General features: G+C 46.9%; 1 protein-coding gene across 2 annotated transcripts in view; it reads right to left on the bottom strand.

The window, feature by feature from the left end:
- MAGI3 (membrane associated guanylate kinase, WW and PDZ domain containing 3) overlaps positions 1-17280 on the bottom strand; it is a 1006442-nt gene that overhangs the window by 584750 nt on the left and 404412 nt on the right. For both annotated transcript variants that reach the window (XM_069633359.1, XM_069633360.1), the window contains exon 2: positions 5138-5254. In XM_069633359.1, the coding sequence (XP_069489460.1) occupies positions 5138-5254 (117 nt within the window). The remainder of the gene's footprint in view (positions 1-5137; positions 5255-17280) is intronic.

The following is a 17280-nucleotide window of genomic DNA, read 5'->3' as shown; positions in this document are numbered from 1 at the left end:
CTCTAAAAGAAAACATGAATTGGTGCTGGGCTGCCCAGACTCAAGGCGCTACTGGTCAGACTTGACATCTTGGCCATTTGCTAATATAGATCAAGGATTTGGCAAGAAGTTGACGACACCCATGGCCACAGTTTATTTTTATTTTTAACTGAGACAACTTTATGAGCACTGGCAAGGATGACAGAAGTTGGTTGCAGTGTATTTAAAGGTTTGCGAATATAGTAGTGTAGGAAACATTTTTCCTGCAACACTGCAGGTAATTGAGGAATTTTGGATTTGTGAAAAAGTGTTGCCTTCCAAAAAATTTAAGAAGCCAGTTTCTAATTATTTTTTTTTTAAAATAATCAGCCGACAAACCTTTTTGGGATGACCCTTTGTCCATCAGAAAAACAATTTGAATTCACACAATTGAACTTTTGTTGTATCCTGCAACAACTTTCAGATGTATAAAGCTACGGGATTTTCAACATGTGTCCAGTAGATTTCAGCATGCGTTCAGGAATCAATTTGACATGTGTTACCCTAAAACTGGTTAAGATCTTACAAAACTATTGTAAGTGACCTTGAATGGTTCCCCTCAAATCTGGGTCGGTAAGTGGCAAAAACTTAAGAAAAGCATTTGATATTTTGGACTGGAACCTCTGCTGCAAGACACTTTACGTAACCGTCAGCACTCCTGCATTATGAAAACTACGCGAACCAATATATACAGCCGATTAAATTCAGAGTGACAAGACTGAATCCCTCGGGTAAGTGAATATGATGAAATGCCACAGTATGCGAAGTCAAAGCTTCATTAGGAAGGCAGGTGACCTATTCCTGAACTCAAATTAAACCCTTTGTTGATGTTTTCAAGTGCAGAAAAAGCAAACGAAAACCCAAATCAATTCGAAGCCAGGAAGTCAACGTCCAAAGCTTGCACTTGGTCTAACGGCCTCCGGCTTTGGAGCCTAAGAAATATTCTTTAAAGTGTGGAACGGCATATTCTTACATAAAACAGGCCTTGGAGGTCCTCCCTCAATCCAAGCGTGTGTGCCGTGATTTGGGGTACTACAAATCCAACCGCCAGCTACGCCTTCATCTGTGTTCATGAAAAGTAATGTTAAGAAGGATTCAACCAAACTATCCGCCTCCATTTTGTTTTGCCGTGGGAGGCAATTATTCAGAAATGGCGAAGCATGGATGTAGTTTCACTTGCAGAAATTGTTAAAACACCGAATCTTAGGACTTACTGTTCCAAGGATTAACTCCTGTTCCATCTGAACTCCTTTTTTTCAGAACCCATGTATATATAGCGAGTGGCCTGGTTTACTTTTTCCTTGTCAAGCTGAGCAAGGAAAACACAAGTGAAATGAACACAAGGCTGCTCTCCTTTTAGAGAAACTTGGTATGGTGTGCACTGCAGACTAGCCATCTACATTTCATCTCTCCAAAATGAGGGTGGGTTGTAGGAATCTTCAGACATAGAACCCGCACAAACGGAACTTAGAAGGGATAAAGGTACAGGTGGGTATACTTAAAGGGCTGGTCTAGTAAAAAAATGTATTTAAAAAATAGATAGGCCACATAAAAAAAAAATACTAGCATCCTCTGTTTTAAAACTTCCTATGTAAAATTTTGAGCTATTCAAGCTCAAAATTCGAAAAAGCAAGCACAGGGGCGCCGCCATTTTGTGAAATGGAGGCCCTCCTGTGCTGGCTTTTGCTTTTGCGGCACTAATGAAGGAAAAGCCAGCCAGCTGTAGTAAACAAAGTCTACCGCTGGGTGGCTTTCCCTTCATTAGTGCCGGGACTCGGAGGACGCAGACCGGAGACCAGAGCAGGAAAGCTGCAGCTGAATCTCGGTAGGTGCTATTTATTTTTTTTACAAAAAATAAGCATTAGCTGTGTTTTTTTTTCTAAGTTTTCCGGGCTGGAGGAGCCCGGAAAACTTAGAAATAAAACCGCAGCTTTAAAAACGTTGTATTTATGTTTGCGGTCGCTTTTGAAGCGACCGCAAACATAAATACAACGTTATTGTGTTGGAAAACGCTGCGGTTTTAAAACTGCAGCGTTTTCCAACACAACCGCGTTGTGTCTGCCGGAATCTGCTTTACCATTTGGGGCTCTCGGGCTCCCCACGGGGAGCCCGAGAGCTCCAAATGGAAAAGCAGATTCAGGCAGACACAACGCGGCATTGCGGAAAACAACCGCGTTGTGTCTGCCTGAATCTGCTTTACCATTTGGGGCTCTCGGGCTCCCCACGGGGAGCCCGAGAGCCCCAAATGGAAAAGCGGATTCAGGCAGACAACGCGGCATTGCGGAAAACAACCGTGTTGTGTCTGCCTGAATCTGCTTTCCCATTTGGGGCTCTCGGGCTCCCCATGGGGAGCCCGAGAGCCCCAAATGGGAAAGCAGATTTAGGCAGACAACGCAGCATTTAGCATTTCCCATTTGGGGCTCTCGGGCTCCCCACGGGGAGCCCGAGAGCCCCAAATGGGAAATCAGCTGCAGGTAGAAACACTACGCGGCATGTAAACATAACCGCGTGTGTTTCTGCCTGCTGTGGCTATCACTTTGTGTCTCCGGTGCTCACTTTGGGTCTCCGGTGCTCCCCTGGGAGCACCGGAGACCCAAAGTGATAGCCACAGCAGGCAGAAACACACGCGGTTGTGTTGGAAAACGCTGCGGTTTTTCTTTCCAAGTTTCTCAGGCTCCTCCGAGCTGGAGGAGCCTGAGAAACTTGGAACGAAAAACTGCAGCGTTTTCCAGCACAATAACGTTGTATTTATGTTTGCGGTCGCTTCAAAAGCGACCGCAAACATAAATACAACGTTTTTAAAGCTGCGGTTTTATTTCTAAGTTTTCCGTGCTCCTCCAGCCCGGAAAACAAAAAACTGCAGCTAGTGCTTATTTTTTGTAAAAAAAAATAAATAGCACTTACCGAGATTCAGCTGCAGCTTTCCTGCTCTGGTCTCCGGTCGGCGTCCTCCGAGTCCCGGCACTGATGAAGGGAAAGCCACCCAGCGGTAGACTTTGTTTACTACAGCTTGCTGGCTTTTCCTTCATTAGTGCCGCAAAAGCAAAAGCCAGCACAGGAGGGCCTCCATTTCACAAAATGGCGGCGCCCCTGTGCTTGCTTTTTTGAATTTTGAGCTTGAATAGCTCAAAATTTTACATAGGAAGTTTTAAAACGGAGGATGCTAGTATTTTTTTTATGTGGCCTATCTATTTTTTAAATAAAAATGTTTACTAGACCATCCCTTTAAAGGGGAATGGCCAAGCAACCACCCACTTTCTATATTAGATCCGTTTATTTCCCATAAAACTAATTGCAATTTACTTGTGGAATTTAATTTTCTTTCCAACCAAAATTATTTTGGGTTGATTAGATCTAATTCTAAAGTACATACACCTCTCACCCTGGCTTTTCAACCAATACCTGGCTACTCTCGCCCACTGCATTGCAATTTTCTGCTCAAACTTCCGGTGCTACGCTTACGATACTCGACTAATTTTCAGGCTTCCCCCAGCCGCCTCCTCTCCCTCTCTCATCTCAGATTGCCTAACTACCATTCAAGATTGGTGTGCCGCCAATGATCTTTGTCTGAATGCCAGCAAGATGGAGATCCTCCTCATTGGCACACCTTCACCATCCTTTCCCCTCACTCTCTGGCCAACCTCCCTTGGCCCTCCTCCTACCCCCACCTGCGAGGCTAAGAACCTCAAGTCATCTTTGACTCCACCCTTTCTTTCTCCGCCCACACCTCTGAGGTCTCTAAAAAGTCACATTTCATACTGCACCTCCTCAGAGGTACTCTGCCTTTCCTCTCCTTCCCTCAGAAGCTCACTGTCTCTCAAGCTCTGGTTCTCTCTAGGCTGGACTATTGCAACAGCCTCTTTCTAAATCTACCTGCCTCTATTCTCCGCCCTCTACTAATCCAGAACAGGACTGCGAGACTTGTCCTTGGCCTCAAGGCCTGGGAATCGCATCTCTCAGGCTCTGTAATCTCTCCACTGGCTCCCAGTGGATGCAAGGATTAAATTCAAAACCCTCTGCATTGTCCACAAGGCTTTCTGGGGCCTGGGTCCAAAATACCTTCAGCTACGCCTCCGCAAATACCTCCCCTCTCGAGCTCTTCGCTCCTCTACCTCCAACTCCCTCAGGTTCGGTTGTTTTTCAAAGAAACGAGCTGGGGGTAGATCTCGGTCTTTGGCTGGGGCCTCCCTCTGCAAAAGCCTCCCTGCCACTCTAAAACTTGAGGAGAACCATCTCCGGTTCCGGAAGCTCCTCAAGACCTTCCTCTTTTCTTCTGCCTTCGCTCCCACTCTCCCCTGCTGAACTACTCTCTTGGCACTGCGCACCTGGCCACCCTCTGCCCCCTGAGCCCAGGTACCTGCTCACCCTGCCACCCTCCTGCACTGCCTCCCGGCCACCCCTTGCACTGGGGACTGCATCTGTAACCATACAGTTCCCCACACCCCCATTTTCTTTTTTTTCTGCAGTTATCAGACTTACCCAGTCTGCTGCCTTAAACACAGCACTTGTTGGCTGCACTACCACTGTTTATTGCCTCTATTATCTATTTATTATTATTTATATGTTCTCCTCTGCTTCGCACTTTCCCCTCTCCCCCTTCCAGGCACTTTTTCCTTTCCCATGCACTTGCGTGTTCTCAATGTCAAGATCGGTGTTTGGTTCTCCCGTGTTCCCCTCCCTTGCCTTGTCGCACATATCATCATATCATGAGCTATGATTTGCAGAAAAATACTTTTTCTTTGGGATCAAAGAAACAATTATATTTCAATAGTTACATTTGCTTCAGAACTTTACATCCCATTACGGAATTGCAATTGCTATCTTTTGAAGCATATTAGTTAAAAAGAATGTATCCAGGCCATTTTCATAAAAGCAAAAATAACATGTGCATGGAAAAGGCTAATATCTGCTATTTGAAGTAACTCACAAAAAAGATACAGGAAAACTACGATTCTTATGTGTAAAATTTCAGAAAAGTTGCAACCATCCTGATGTGCTCATAGTGAGTTGTGCAACCTCGTCATTCCTGGACCGATAGCACTATTTAGAATGAATGCTTTACTTCTGAAACCAGCAAATCTAATAATTGAAATAATAAATCCACTGGATTCATACTCACAGGGGATAGTTCGCAGGTACAGGTTGTCTCGGATCACCTGCTGCAACTTGTGATCGATTGACCCTTTTTGGAACTGAAGGCTTAGATAGTGGCGAAGGTCCTTGTTGATCACCTTTCCTGCAGAAACATGAAACATAGAAACGCACATAAGCTTTAATTGAAAACCAACAGTAATATTGACTTTGCTGTTGTTGCCAAAGTTGGCAACTGCAAAAAGCAGATTATTTCAGTTTTTATCAGTCAAATGGAAAAGGGTTTGCAAAAGATGTAAGAAACAGCTTTAACCCAAAGGAAATGCTTGTAATGAAACATTCAAACATTCAGTATGATTATATGAGAAACGCCTCAATGATGCAGTGCACCTCTTATAATTCTCTGCTTCTATCATACTCCTCCTTCGCCTCTCTGATAGGCATTAGTGCATTGATGCCATAAACTATGGCAGGAGGTGCTAGAAAAATACAAGGCAACATAACAGCCAGCCAATATTACACCCATTTCTGCACCTTTCACAAACGTACTCCATCATATACGTTTGGTTAAGCTTCTTTTGTGAATAATGTGATTTACGAATGCTTTCACAACTACTTGTAAATGGCGTATGTAACGCGTGCATGTTGATATAGCCTTCTAACATCCTGGACAGGTGGAGCAGGCAGGTAACGAGTAGGAACAAAGCCTGACCCAGTATTATAGTAAGGGGAGTATTTGCTATTTCACAGTTTACGGATAGGATAGGATAGGATAGGATAGGAAGATAGATAGATAGATAGATAGATAGATAGATAGATAGATAGATAGATAGATAGAATACCCAGGTAGAGACAACCACCATGTATGTGATCCCAGCCTGTCTGTGTAGGTTTTAGGAGTGACTATTTGTGACCAGATTGTCACACCAGGGATTCCGCACGCACCGCGCATCCTCAGGCACTCCAGGCTAAGCAACACAGACAGATGTGTGGGGAGACACATACAATGCCTGCAGTTAAGGTGTACTATGCCAACTCTATGGGCAAAGATCCTAAATCATTTCCAATTCCATACCCATTACTAAACTAAACAATACGTTTGATATAGAATAATGATGCATGCTCATCCGGCCAATCGAATGCTGTGAAAACCAGATAATGACTCAAGTGTCAGTACCCGCTCGAGGGGACTCCATGGTGCGGGTTTGTGACATGTGATTTTTTTCCTTCCGCATGGAATCCAAACTAACCACCAGTAGAGCCTGCCTTGTTTGCTCCGCTTTTGTTCCTCTTGCCGTTTCCGTTTCTCAAGCCAATCAGGAAGTTTGGGCTGCAGGCTATACCCGCCCCTAAAGGTTGCATCCCATCTTCCCTTTGGGTGGTGTGCACACTGTGCAATGGGCAAGGAGAGATGGACTTGCTCTGCAACACGAAGGCCAAGGTGAGGCTCTTCTTTTCCCCCTCGCATACACGCAAGTGCTAATAGCATTAAAGCCCTAATCATCGGGCTCTATTGTGCGACAGCTGCCCTTCGCCTTCGTTAGAGACCATCACCTTCGGCTCAGTACCACAAACTTACGCAGCGGTTACCTACCCCACAATAGAGACTTCTTGTATGGGCAAGAACGCTTCAATAGTTGCCGTATATCCCAAAAAAGACTGTTTAAAAAAAAAAAAACAACAAAAAACAAGGGATTCATAATTATATTGTGATGTTGGGCCAGTAACCTAGCTTTTACAGAGACTTGAGATAAATAAGACACATTCAATGTGTAACTTACAACTTGATGCTCAGGTCTTTTCTAATTAAACAAAAAGATAGAGATTGACAAGCTAATTTCATCGTTTTCTATTAAATGAGCTGCTCCGAGAGCATTCATTAATTAAGAGTCCGTTCTTCTTACAAGATGGCCTCAAACGACATCTCACTCTACATTAGTTCAGTGTTCCTGGGATTTGCGGCTGTGCTTCAAGGAAATATTTTCATTTAAAAAACACACTCGTGTTGCGGGCCGGCCCTTCACAGCTATTCCTTTGCGACACTCGTGTCAGGTGTCGTTAGCAAAGCTGTCAAGCCCGCATGGCAGCGCTGGCCCTCCAGGGCACCAATAAGCCAGCCATTGAAGCTCTGCCTGGTGCCGCTGATGGCCGGAGCCAATGCAAGCTTCTTCTATGCTCCGCCATCTTCCCGGAAAGCCCATTAACTGGGGTTCCTTGGCCGCCGCCACCGATGGCAGTACCCGATGTTAACGCCCAGGTCTCAATGAAGCCCAGCATTAGCCATCACGTCCTGTCAGATTGCAAACATCATGCTGTTGGTAGGGTGGCGTCTACCAATTTCTAGAGAAGAATTGATACAAGGCAGTGCCAGGGGCCGATTCCTGACACCTGAACTGAAAAGGCACATTAACTGAATTTAGGCCCAGTGGGGGGTTTCCACTCCGCACAGGCAACTCCCAGCAATGCCACAGAGAAATTGAATTCTGCGGGTCGAATGCGCAGCGGAGCCGGTCAATGCTCTTTCGTTGTGTGCGCGCAAGGGGCCTGGAAGACTGCCACAATGTCTTGCAATGTCTTGCAGGACACAATCCCAGGTATCACCATGTAGTTCCTGCCCTCCAAGTTCCTTTGCACAAAGTTAGGAAGCCCAGCGATTCACATTTCCAATGGCATGCAGAATTGTCCAGCAGGGAGCTAGATCGTACCTGTACACCCCAATTCCACGCAAGTTAGGAAGCCCCGCGATTCACATTTCCAATGGATGCACAGAGTTGTCCAGTAGGGAGCTAGATCATACCTGTACACCCCAATTCCACGCAAGTTAGGAAGCCCCGCGATTCACATTTTCAATGACATGCACAGAGTTGTCTAGCAGGGAGCTAGATCGTACCTGTACACCCCAATTCCACGCAATAGCTATGTCCAGACTAGGCTGAAACAGCTAGTCGGTGTGGCATGTCGCCCATCCCCAAAACCTCTCACAGCGTGCACACAGGCTATCTGTCCGAAGCTAGCCTGTATCACAACCTCTCTCTCTCAAAGGGAAGGTCCATGGTGCTTTCACGCTTGGAGGTGAACTAGGGCACCTTGGGGGCAGCCGACCATGGTTAGAGATGGATCTAGTCAACCAGGTTGGAATAAACAGTAGACTCACCTTGTCGAGGACTATGCGTTTCAGGCAACAGAGAGGCATTCCTTTTTAGGAGTGTCCCAGAAGAATGACAAAGCCTGTCTGAAGTGGAGTTCAACCATTTCCAGGAGACGTGAAGCTTCCCTTAGCAAAAGGTGAAATCCGGAAGGCAAGCATGGCAAGGCACCAAAAGGGCACATCATGCCACGGATGTACCCAGTGCGGCACCCAGCCACTTCAATGCTGGAGGCCAGTAGGGCCTTTAGGCGGTGCAACTGGTGAGGACATCAACAGAGCATACTTGATCCTAGGATGACATGTGCCAGATTTACTTTCGTTGGAGGGCCGGCTAGGTATCTCGGGGGAGGAGGGAGGGTGGGGGGGCAGCAGACCCTTTGCAAGCTTGAAGCCTTCCCTAGGTTGCATTGGGTAATATGGTCAGCTTGTATCAGAGGTATTCGGCATCAGGCGCTATATAAAAAACCTTGATTAACCAACGTGTCTCAGCTTATCGAGACGGCTTCCGCATGCCAAACGGGTGCCTTAAAATCAATGCACTGGTTACGACCAATAATACATTAAATAAAGAATAATAAAAAATGTAAAATAAAATCGTTTAACAAGTGGGAACAGAGACCAAGGCCCACACCGATGAACACTAAGACTAGCTTTTGTTAATGGCTATTGACGACTGCAACTTTCGAGGCCTAAAATAACTCAATCAAAATTAGCAAAATTCCCCGAAAAATACACTTCGGTCAAAAAATTAAACAGTCCTGAAAAACAAAAGGGTACAAGAGAAAGGAGTAGCAGGAACGCAGGGCAAAGCACTGGAGTCTGGGGAACCCAATCCCGATAAAAGTAAAGAAGAGGTGCAATTTGGTAATAAATTAATACAAATCAGGAAGGAAAAAAAAACATTTGAAAAAAATCTAAGAAACAAATACTTTTTTTTTTTATTCAGTAATCGCCACAAATGACCTAGATAGACCTCTGCTGATGGGACCTTGTTAAATTCTGGGTCCGGTTACAAATGACTGACAACTTCTTGTTAACTGTAAGTTCTTTACTTAGTTTGGGCTTATTAGTTACAGTTCTTATGTCAGATAAGTCATGGGGAAAATAGGACACCCACCGGCATCCTCTCTCAGGGCTTACATCTTTCAACTCTCCACCCTGGAACACTCACTCATGGGTAAACATTCTGCGCTCTGCCTTCCATCTCAACATTCCACTCTCTTGCAGGCAGAGCTAATCATAACACACCTCTGGATTCGGAATGATTTGATTTCTATATGGTTTTGTTTGGATAGTTCTAGGCATGCTTGGAGGCAGTAACAGCCCCAAAGGATACATTCATTGGCATGGCTGGCACTTTCTAAAACGCCGTTTGAGAAGGTGGCTCTTGCCCGGGGAGGGGAGCGTTGGTGCGGTTTCGGAGCAGGATCAGCGGCTGTAAAGTGGGCAATATTGTGATTTTAATGATCATTTACAGTGTCTTACACATCTGGAATCAGGCGGAAGTGCACGGAGTACTGGAAGCAAGCCAAACACTTGCAAAGAACGCGTCACGTCAGCGCGCTCCAATCCCAAACTCAATTTACTTCAGACACTAATAAGCCAAACAGGACCGCATGAGCCATCGCAATGGGATCCCAGCTCGTTTGACAACTGGAGAACAAACTGAAAACATGGTGAACAGAGGGTTTCTTGGACTCGCAGCCACCTTAAGCGGCTAAAACTGTACATATAGTGACCATGAGACAGCGGACGGCCTTCCCCAAGATTTAAGCCAGCAGTCCAAAAACCCATATGCCCATTAACCCTACAAGCAGAAGGAGGCGGCATCCAGTTGCCGAAGATTTCTTCAATGTTTTATGCATTGAAGCGCTTTACCAAGGCTTGGTAAAGCGCCAATAGGATGAAGTGCGATGACAGTTAATCAAACCTTTCCCAACTGGAGGCTATGTGCGTCATCCGAGCTCCGATGCCACATCTGAGGGACGTCCATTAAGCCTGTACCTCGACTACATTCCTATCTGCTCTCCCAGAACTGGGTATATCCCCTAGAACCATCCTCTTCAACCCCCTCCCCCACCCCGCATTGCCTTTTGTCCTGATCACACATTAATAAACCAGCAGCCCACCGCTGCACAGTCTTTCTTGAGCTGACCCCTACCTTGCCCACTCCAGAAGCTAGCACGCCATAGAATCACCTTGGAATAGCCTGAAGGACCGCAGAAGGAATGGCTCGGTCAATGTAGCATAGCGGGAGGTGTGTCCTTATGCGAGTGGCGCCCGTGGAGAAGAAGCGATGCCGCCCTACATCCACCGGCCCGGCTCTGCACGCTAATTCTCCTCTAATTCCCCCTTTCGAGGCAAGAGCTCGCTACGCCTGTTAATGCAATCATCCAATGAACGCCATTCAGCCAGAAGCGCCCATAAATTGCATTTGTATCCCCGCAACAGCTTTAATAGATTACGTCTAATGACATAAAGAGGACGAGTCACACCGCATCACCGAGACACTGGTGTGCAGCTTACATTCATAATCCAACAATGAAATATATTTCCGTGCATGAAGGATCCATAGAAACCAAGGCAACCAACACCGGTAGCAACCACCACCCAATCCCTCCCGCCTGAGTGGTGCAGTAGACTGGTTCATAAAAACCAACATTTTGATGATCCCAACCCAACAAACGCCCTTACACCCTGTCCCAGAGAAGAGGTTCCCCTATGGGAAGTAGTTTGAACATTTAGGAACTATTGCTGCCCTATATTAAGTGTGCGTTCCTTCAGGTGTTCAGTGGACCTGGAGAAAATCCGCAACAAACGCTTGTCATCTTCATCAGGCACAGCAGCCCGGCCAATGGGCTTGTTCAAACTCAAAGACCAAGGTCATCAAATCGAGACCCATCCCAATGCTTGAAAAAGGCACCCGTCTCAGGACCGCAAGAGCCCAACAGTATCCAGAATAGACACACTCAAGCAAGGAGCCCATAATGCAACCCCACGAAAGGCGTAAGACCCCACACTAGAAAGACTGATCGATTGGGCCATACCCCAGTAGGAGTCATGAGATATTTTAAGGCCGTTCTCTACAGGGGCGGGGGAGGGGGTGAAGAGAGGGGCTTAAATCCTTGCACATCCAAAAAGCTGCCAACATTACAAACCAATCCACCTTAGAGTCACAAAACACAAGGGGAAACTTGGGTGAAGCTGACTGGTTTTCCCCCGGAATCCAAGTTGCCAACGGGTCCCATGTCATCAGTCCCACCAGCAGCCTGGACTGGCTTTTTAGGCACATGAAGACCACATTTATAATGAAAAAGACAGTCTCCAGTTGTTTCAACAAAATAATTTACTTAGTGGTAGTTTACTTTGTTACAAACACTTCGAATTTGGTACATATATTTGAAGGTTAAGGGGTAAAACGGGGGTAAAAGGGCGTGGGGTGGTAGTGAAGGGGAAGGGGAGAACCCCCCCCAAATAAAACAATTCTAAGAGATTGCAACAAAGAAAATTACCACATAGTAATTTACTTTGTTGTAATAATGCAGAACCGAAAAATACTAGTCCCAATAAGCAAAGGGAAGGTGGCTAAAAAAAGCCTGCACTGCGTAAAGGGGTGAAATGGCTAAAATCCCTGCACTGAGTAAAGGTGTGAAATGGCTAAAAAAGCCTGCACGGCGTAAATGTGTGAAATGGCTAAAAAGCAAATCCTGCACTGCGTAAAGGTGTGAAATGGCTAAAAAGCCTGCACAGCGTAAATGTGTGAAATGGCTAAAAAGCAAATCCTGCACTGCGTAAAGGTGTGAAATGGCTAAAAAGCCTGCACTGCGTAAAGGTGTGAAATGGCTAAAAAGCCTGCACTGCGTAAAGGTGTGAAATGGCTAAAATCCCTGCACTGAGTAAAGGTGTGAAATGGCTAAAAAAGCCTGCACGGCGTAAATGTGTGAAATGGCTAAAAAGCAAATCCTGCACTGCGTAAAGGTGTGAAATGGCTAAAAAGCCTGCACTGCGTAAAGGTGTGAAATGGCTAAAAAGCCTGCACTGCGTAAAGGTGTGAAATGGCTAAAAAGCCTGCACTGCGTAAAGGTGTGAAATGGCTAAAAAGCCTGCACTGCGTAAAGGTGTGAAATGGCCAAAAGCCCGCATGACAAAGGTGTGAAATGGCTAAAAAGGCTGCACTGCGTAAAGGTGTGAAATGGCTAATAAGCCTGCACGACGTAAAGGTGTGAAATGGCAAAAAAGGCTGCACTGCGTAAAGGCGAGAAAGGGCATGGGCCATATGGCGCCTCGAAGGAAAATAATGAAGAGCAGGAAAACAAAAAAGGATGAGGAAAGGCAGTACACCAGCTTCCTTATGCCCCTTGTTTCATGTTCATGAATGTACTTTAAAATCAGGCGCTGTGACAGCACTGAGCCCTCTGCATACCTTAAGCAGTATGTATGATGCCCACGTGGCTTTGGAATAGCAGTGCTTTGGCGCCAGTAGCTGTGTACCAATCGGAATGATTGCCCCGACACTAGAAACATACTGATCCAAATACAAATTCCCTACATTGGTGTTTTGAGTTTTTATATAACATTAATATACCTAGGAAGCAACAGAGCGTGGCACGTGTCGCTGAGAGCAACATATGCAGTAAGGGTGAGGCGGGGGGCGGGTACAATAAACTGCATGGGATTTTCTGGCCATGAGGTGGAACGTGGTGCGGGAACGCAAGGAGATTAGGTTGCGTTTAGCAGATCTTGGCAAAATACCAAATGCAACTACTACACACTGCTTGTGTATGGGTTTTATAAAGCCAAATGTAGCTGGGTGGCAACATAGCACTGTAGTAGCGGCTGCACTCTGGGGTCATAGGTTGGGCGCGCGAGTAGCAGAGGGGGTGCTGGAGAGGAAAGCGCTCTGGAGAGGATGAAGCCGAGCTGATAGACACAAGTTATCTGTTAGGTGCAGTGTGGTACACGGCCACTGGAGAGCGGTAACAGCTCTACGGATAAGGGGTGTATCAGCCACTTTCACTCCCTGAAAATAAGAACATACTGCCCAAAAAGAAAAGAAAAAAGGAGGAAAAAAGTGCTACCAGCAAGAAAATAGGCAACAGACACATAAAAGGTGCCTGTCCTCCTGCCTTTGCGCATATGCTTCCGCCCACACAGCTCCATGCATATGTTAGGGCTGGCGTCCTCCTGCTTTCACACGCACCCTATGTTTGGACCAGGCACACAGAAGCCGGTCCTCCTGCTTTCACCCACACAGCTCCATGCATATGCTTGGACCAGGCACACAGAAGCCGGTCCTCCTGCTTTCATCCACACAGCTCCATGCATATGCTTGGACCAGGCACACAGAAGCCGGTCCTCCTGCTTTCATCCACACAGCTCCATGCATATGCTTGGACCAGGCACACAGAAGCCAGTCCTCCTGCTTTCATCCACACAGCTCCATGCATATGCTTGGACCAGGCACACAGAAGCCGGTCCTCCTGCTTTCATCCACACAGCTCCATGCATATTCTTGGACCAGGCACACACAAGCCGGTCCTCCTGCTTTCATCCACACAGCTCCATGCATATGCTTGGACCAAGCACACAGAAGACGGTCCTCCTGCTTTCATCCACACAGCTCCATGCATATGTTTGGACCAGGCACAAACAAGCCGGTCCTCCTGCTTTCATCCACACAGCTCCATGGATATGCTTGGACCAGGCACACAGAAGCCAGTCCTCCTGCTTTCATCCACACAGCTCCATGCATATGCTTGGACCAGGCACATAGGTGTGTGTGTGTCCTCCTTTTGGACAAGGCACATAGGCGTCGTCAGCCCTGATGCTTTGCCCCGCACAGCTCCATGGATTGGCTTTGACCAGTAGAACACGTTGTGCCACGGGCAGTTACTACTATTTTTACTTCCCGATCTGAAGAGGTAAAATTGTATCTTATAATGTGCACGAATAACTAGGCAAATAACAAGGGGGGGTCCTGGGAGGCTCTTTGCCAGACATGAGTCCTGGTTACAAGAGCCTTACCCAGAGTCTTTAGCTCACTATCTTTCACAGAGGAGAAATATCCCAAACATATCAGTCTTTGTCCTGCCGAGAGGCAGTCCAGCACCGAAATGCTAGGCAATTCTCCTCTGAACAAGAGTACCAACAGCAACCCCTGACACGCGTTTCGGTCTGGTTGGACCTCATCAGTAGGGTGGAGCTGTGCCTCTCTAAGAATAGTGAGCAAGGGGTCCATGTCTGGAGTCCTCTAGTAACTTAGGGTGAGACCCAAAGTTACTTGAAATATGCAAACAAGGGGGGTCCTGGGAGACTCTCTGCCAGACATGAGTCCTGGTTACAAGAGGCTTACCCAGAGTCTTTAGCTCCCTATCTTTCACAGAGGAGAAATATCCTACACATATCAGTCTTTGTCCTGCCCTGGGTTACTAGGGGAATCCAGACGTGGACCCCTTGCTCACTATTCTTAGAGAGTGACCACAAAAGTGATGGGTGGAAGGTTTCGAATAAATCTAAACCACTGGCAATTGCTCTGGGCAACCTTCCACACCACCGTTTTTTAGCCCGTCTGCGCCATTGCAAAAGGGGACCAGCCATGTGCAAATCAGTCAGCAGCTGCCACCACCGAAGGTAGCAGCCCAGCCCGAACTGCTAGGCCAGGTCCCCTCTGCACAGACAACCAAGCAACCCCAGACATGTTTCGGCCTTGTTGGACCTCCTCAGTGAGGTGCAGCCTGGTTCCCTGTGGCGCAGCGAGCAAGGGACCCACGTCTGGGCATACCCTCTCTCGCAAGGAGAAACAAACTGACCACAAAAGTGATGGGTGGAAGGTTTCGAATGAATCTAAACCAAAACAAATGTGGTAAAAGCTGTAAAGCTGCACTTTGAGAAACTGTTTATGTAGTCAAATGTTGCACTTTGAAAAAACCATGAAAGTTCCTGGTTGCGTGACCTGCAATGGGCGGGTCCGTATGGTCTAAAATTGTGCCTTGAACAGAGAACCTCTTTATGTGAAAAAGGAAGCTTGTGGTGGTGGAAGCAGGAAACCAAATATTGACTTGGGGAAGGGACCCCTGGGTGAAAGTCCAGCTGAAAAACCAAAAACTTCAAGACATTTCACATTGATATAGCCATTAAGCTTGGGGAAGGGAACCCTAGGATTTGGTGTCCTGGAACTGTGCTGCCTGGAATTGTGTTGAACATAGCGTAGGGCCCCCTGACCTTAATAAGACGAGGTTTAATCTAATAATCAAAGAAGCGGAAATTGAACTTGGCGGTGAATGTATTGACATTTGGGAAGTTATTGACAAAGTGATTTTCACATGAAGCCACGCTACCACATTAACTGGAGAGGTTCAGCTTGCAGAGCCACAAGGGGTAGGGGTATGTCACTGTGCAACGTGTGCACTAGCCACTGGCTAGTGATATGCGACTCTCGGCGAGTAAGAATTGGTGTGCTGTCTACATGTACAGAATTGAGGTGGCGAGTGACATTTTATGGCTGGCTAGTAGCCTGCAACTTCACAGTTTTACCCCAGGGCCTATGGGGTCAAGAGTAGTTGACACAATGCACACAGTCGAATGCACGCTAGAACTTGCCAGACATGTCTGTAAGGAAGAGCTTGCCATGCAGCGGCCATTGGCAGAAATACAGATTTGTCAAAATTCAAAATGAAATTCAAGCACCTGTTGAATTATTAGTAAAGATCAAAGATTACCGGGGTCTCAAAGTTGGCTCAAGGAAAAGTAATAACGAATGGCATAAAGTCCATCGATAATGCTCGAAAAAGAACATTAAAATCACAGGAACACAAACGTCGTGGCACCAAAGAGCAGTCCTCCATTTTACAGACTTTCCTGGAACAATGAAACAGCCTGGGGCTGGTGATGGGCGCCGACGGGTCCTGGGGGCGCTCGAAAGGAAGCCATTTGACGCCCCGCAGACTGCATGAGGTTCGCCAGAGCCATCAACAACAGCAAAAGAAGAATCCTACCGCTTTCATATCCCATTAAAACAAAGCACTAAGGGCATTCTGCCGCAGAGTCCTCTAGGCTTAAACCTATAACCTGAGTGGATGAAGCAATCATAAACGCGCTTCCAGCGCGCGCCTCTCCAGATCCAGGGCCAGCACTCTGCATCTGAAAGCATCCTTCGTTGCCATGACAGCGGGTGGATGATGAAGGGGGAAAACCTGCTGTGGGGGGCTGCAATTCTAGCTCTGATTGGCTCTGCACGAGGCGCGGGGCCATCTACACGCATTAACCAGACTTTACTCTACAGTGGCTAGTGAGAAGACTCTTGGTGAGTAAGACAAGATGCACTGTGGGCATCTGTGGAGACGAGGGGTGCGGGGTTGACTTCATGCCAAGCTAGTAGCTTGCAGTAAGAACGTTTTAGCCCCGCATCAGACGAAATTATTTCGCCAGACACAATCAAATCTCACATTTACAGAATTTGAACACGTTTCACCAGCGAATTGGTTCAGTCCGGAACGGTTGATCCCAGAGTGGCACAAGACAATCCCACTGAAATATGCTCGAAATCAAATGGACCATCCATCCATCTCCCTGTCAAATTTGGCTCCCTTTGCCAAAAGGAGTTTTTTAAATAAATGGAAGCCGTGGTTAAAGAGCGCTGAAGGGCGAACATATTGAAGGACAGCGCGCCAGAAGGCTAAAGAGAGCTTGCTTGACAAATACAATTTATGGAACCTAGAATTCCAAACAGAGGTTCCCACCAGACCTCGCCACGCTGCTGCAATATTAATCTTGGCTGCGGTACAGCAGCGGGGAGGTGCAGTGGGCCATGCGTTTGACGTCACGCAGTGCGCGCAGCAGCGGCAGTGGACCGCTGCCCAGAGGAATTCCATGAGGTTGCAATCACCACTTTCAAATTCTCAGATTTTCCCTAAGCAGGAAGGCAGCTCACAGATGGGCGACTCAGCCTTGGAGTTCGAGGAGCCCCTCACAGACAGCGAATGAGCATCTCTGGGTCCGTGCCCAAGGATGGAATTCAGCAGAGC

This window comes from Ambystoma mexicanum, chromosome 13 (genome assembly GCF_040938575.1).
Source record: "Ambystoma mexicanum isolate Mex_15411 chromosome 13, UKY_AmexF1_1, whole genome shotgun sequence".
Taxonomy (NCBI): Eukaryota; Metazoa; Chordata; class Amphibia; order Caudata; family Ambystomatidae; genus Ambystoma; species Ambystoma mexicanum.
Note: the sequence above shows the minus strand (reverse complement) of the source record. Positions and strands in the feature narration are given on the sequence as shown.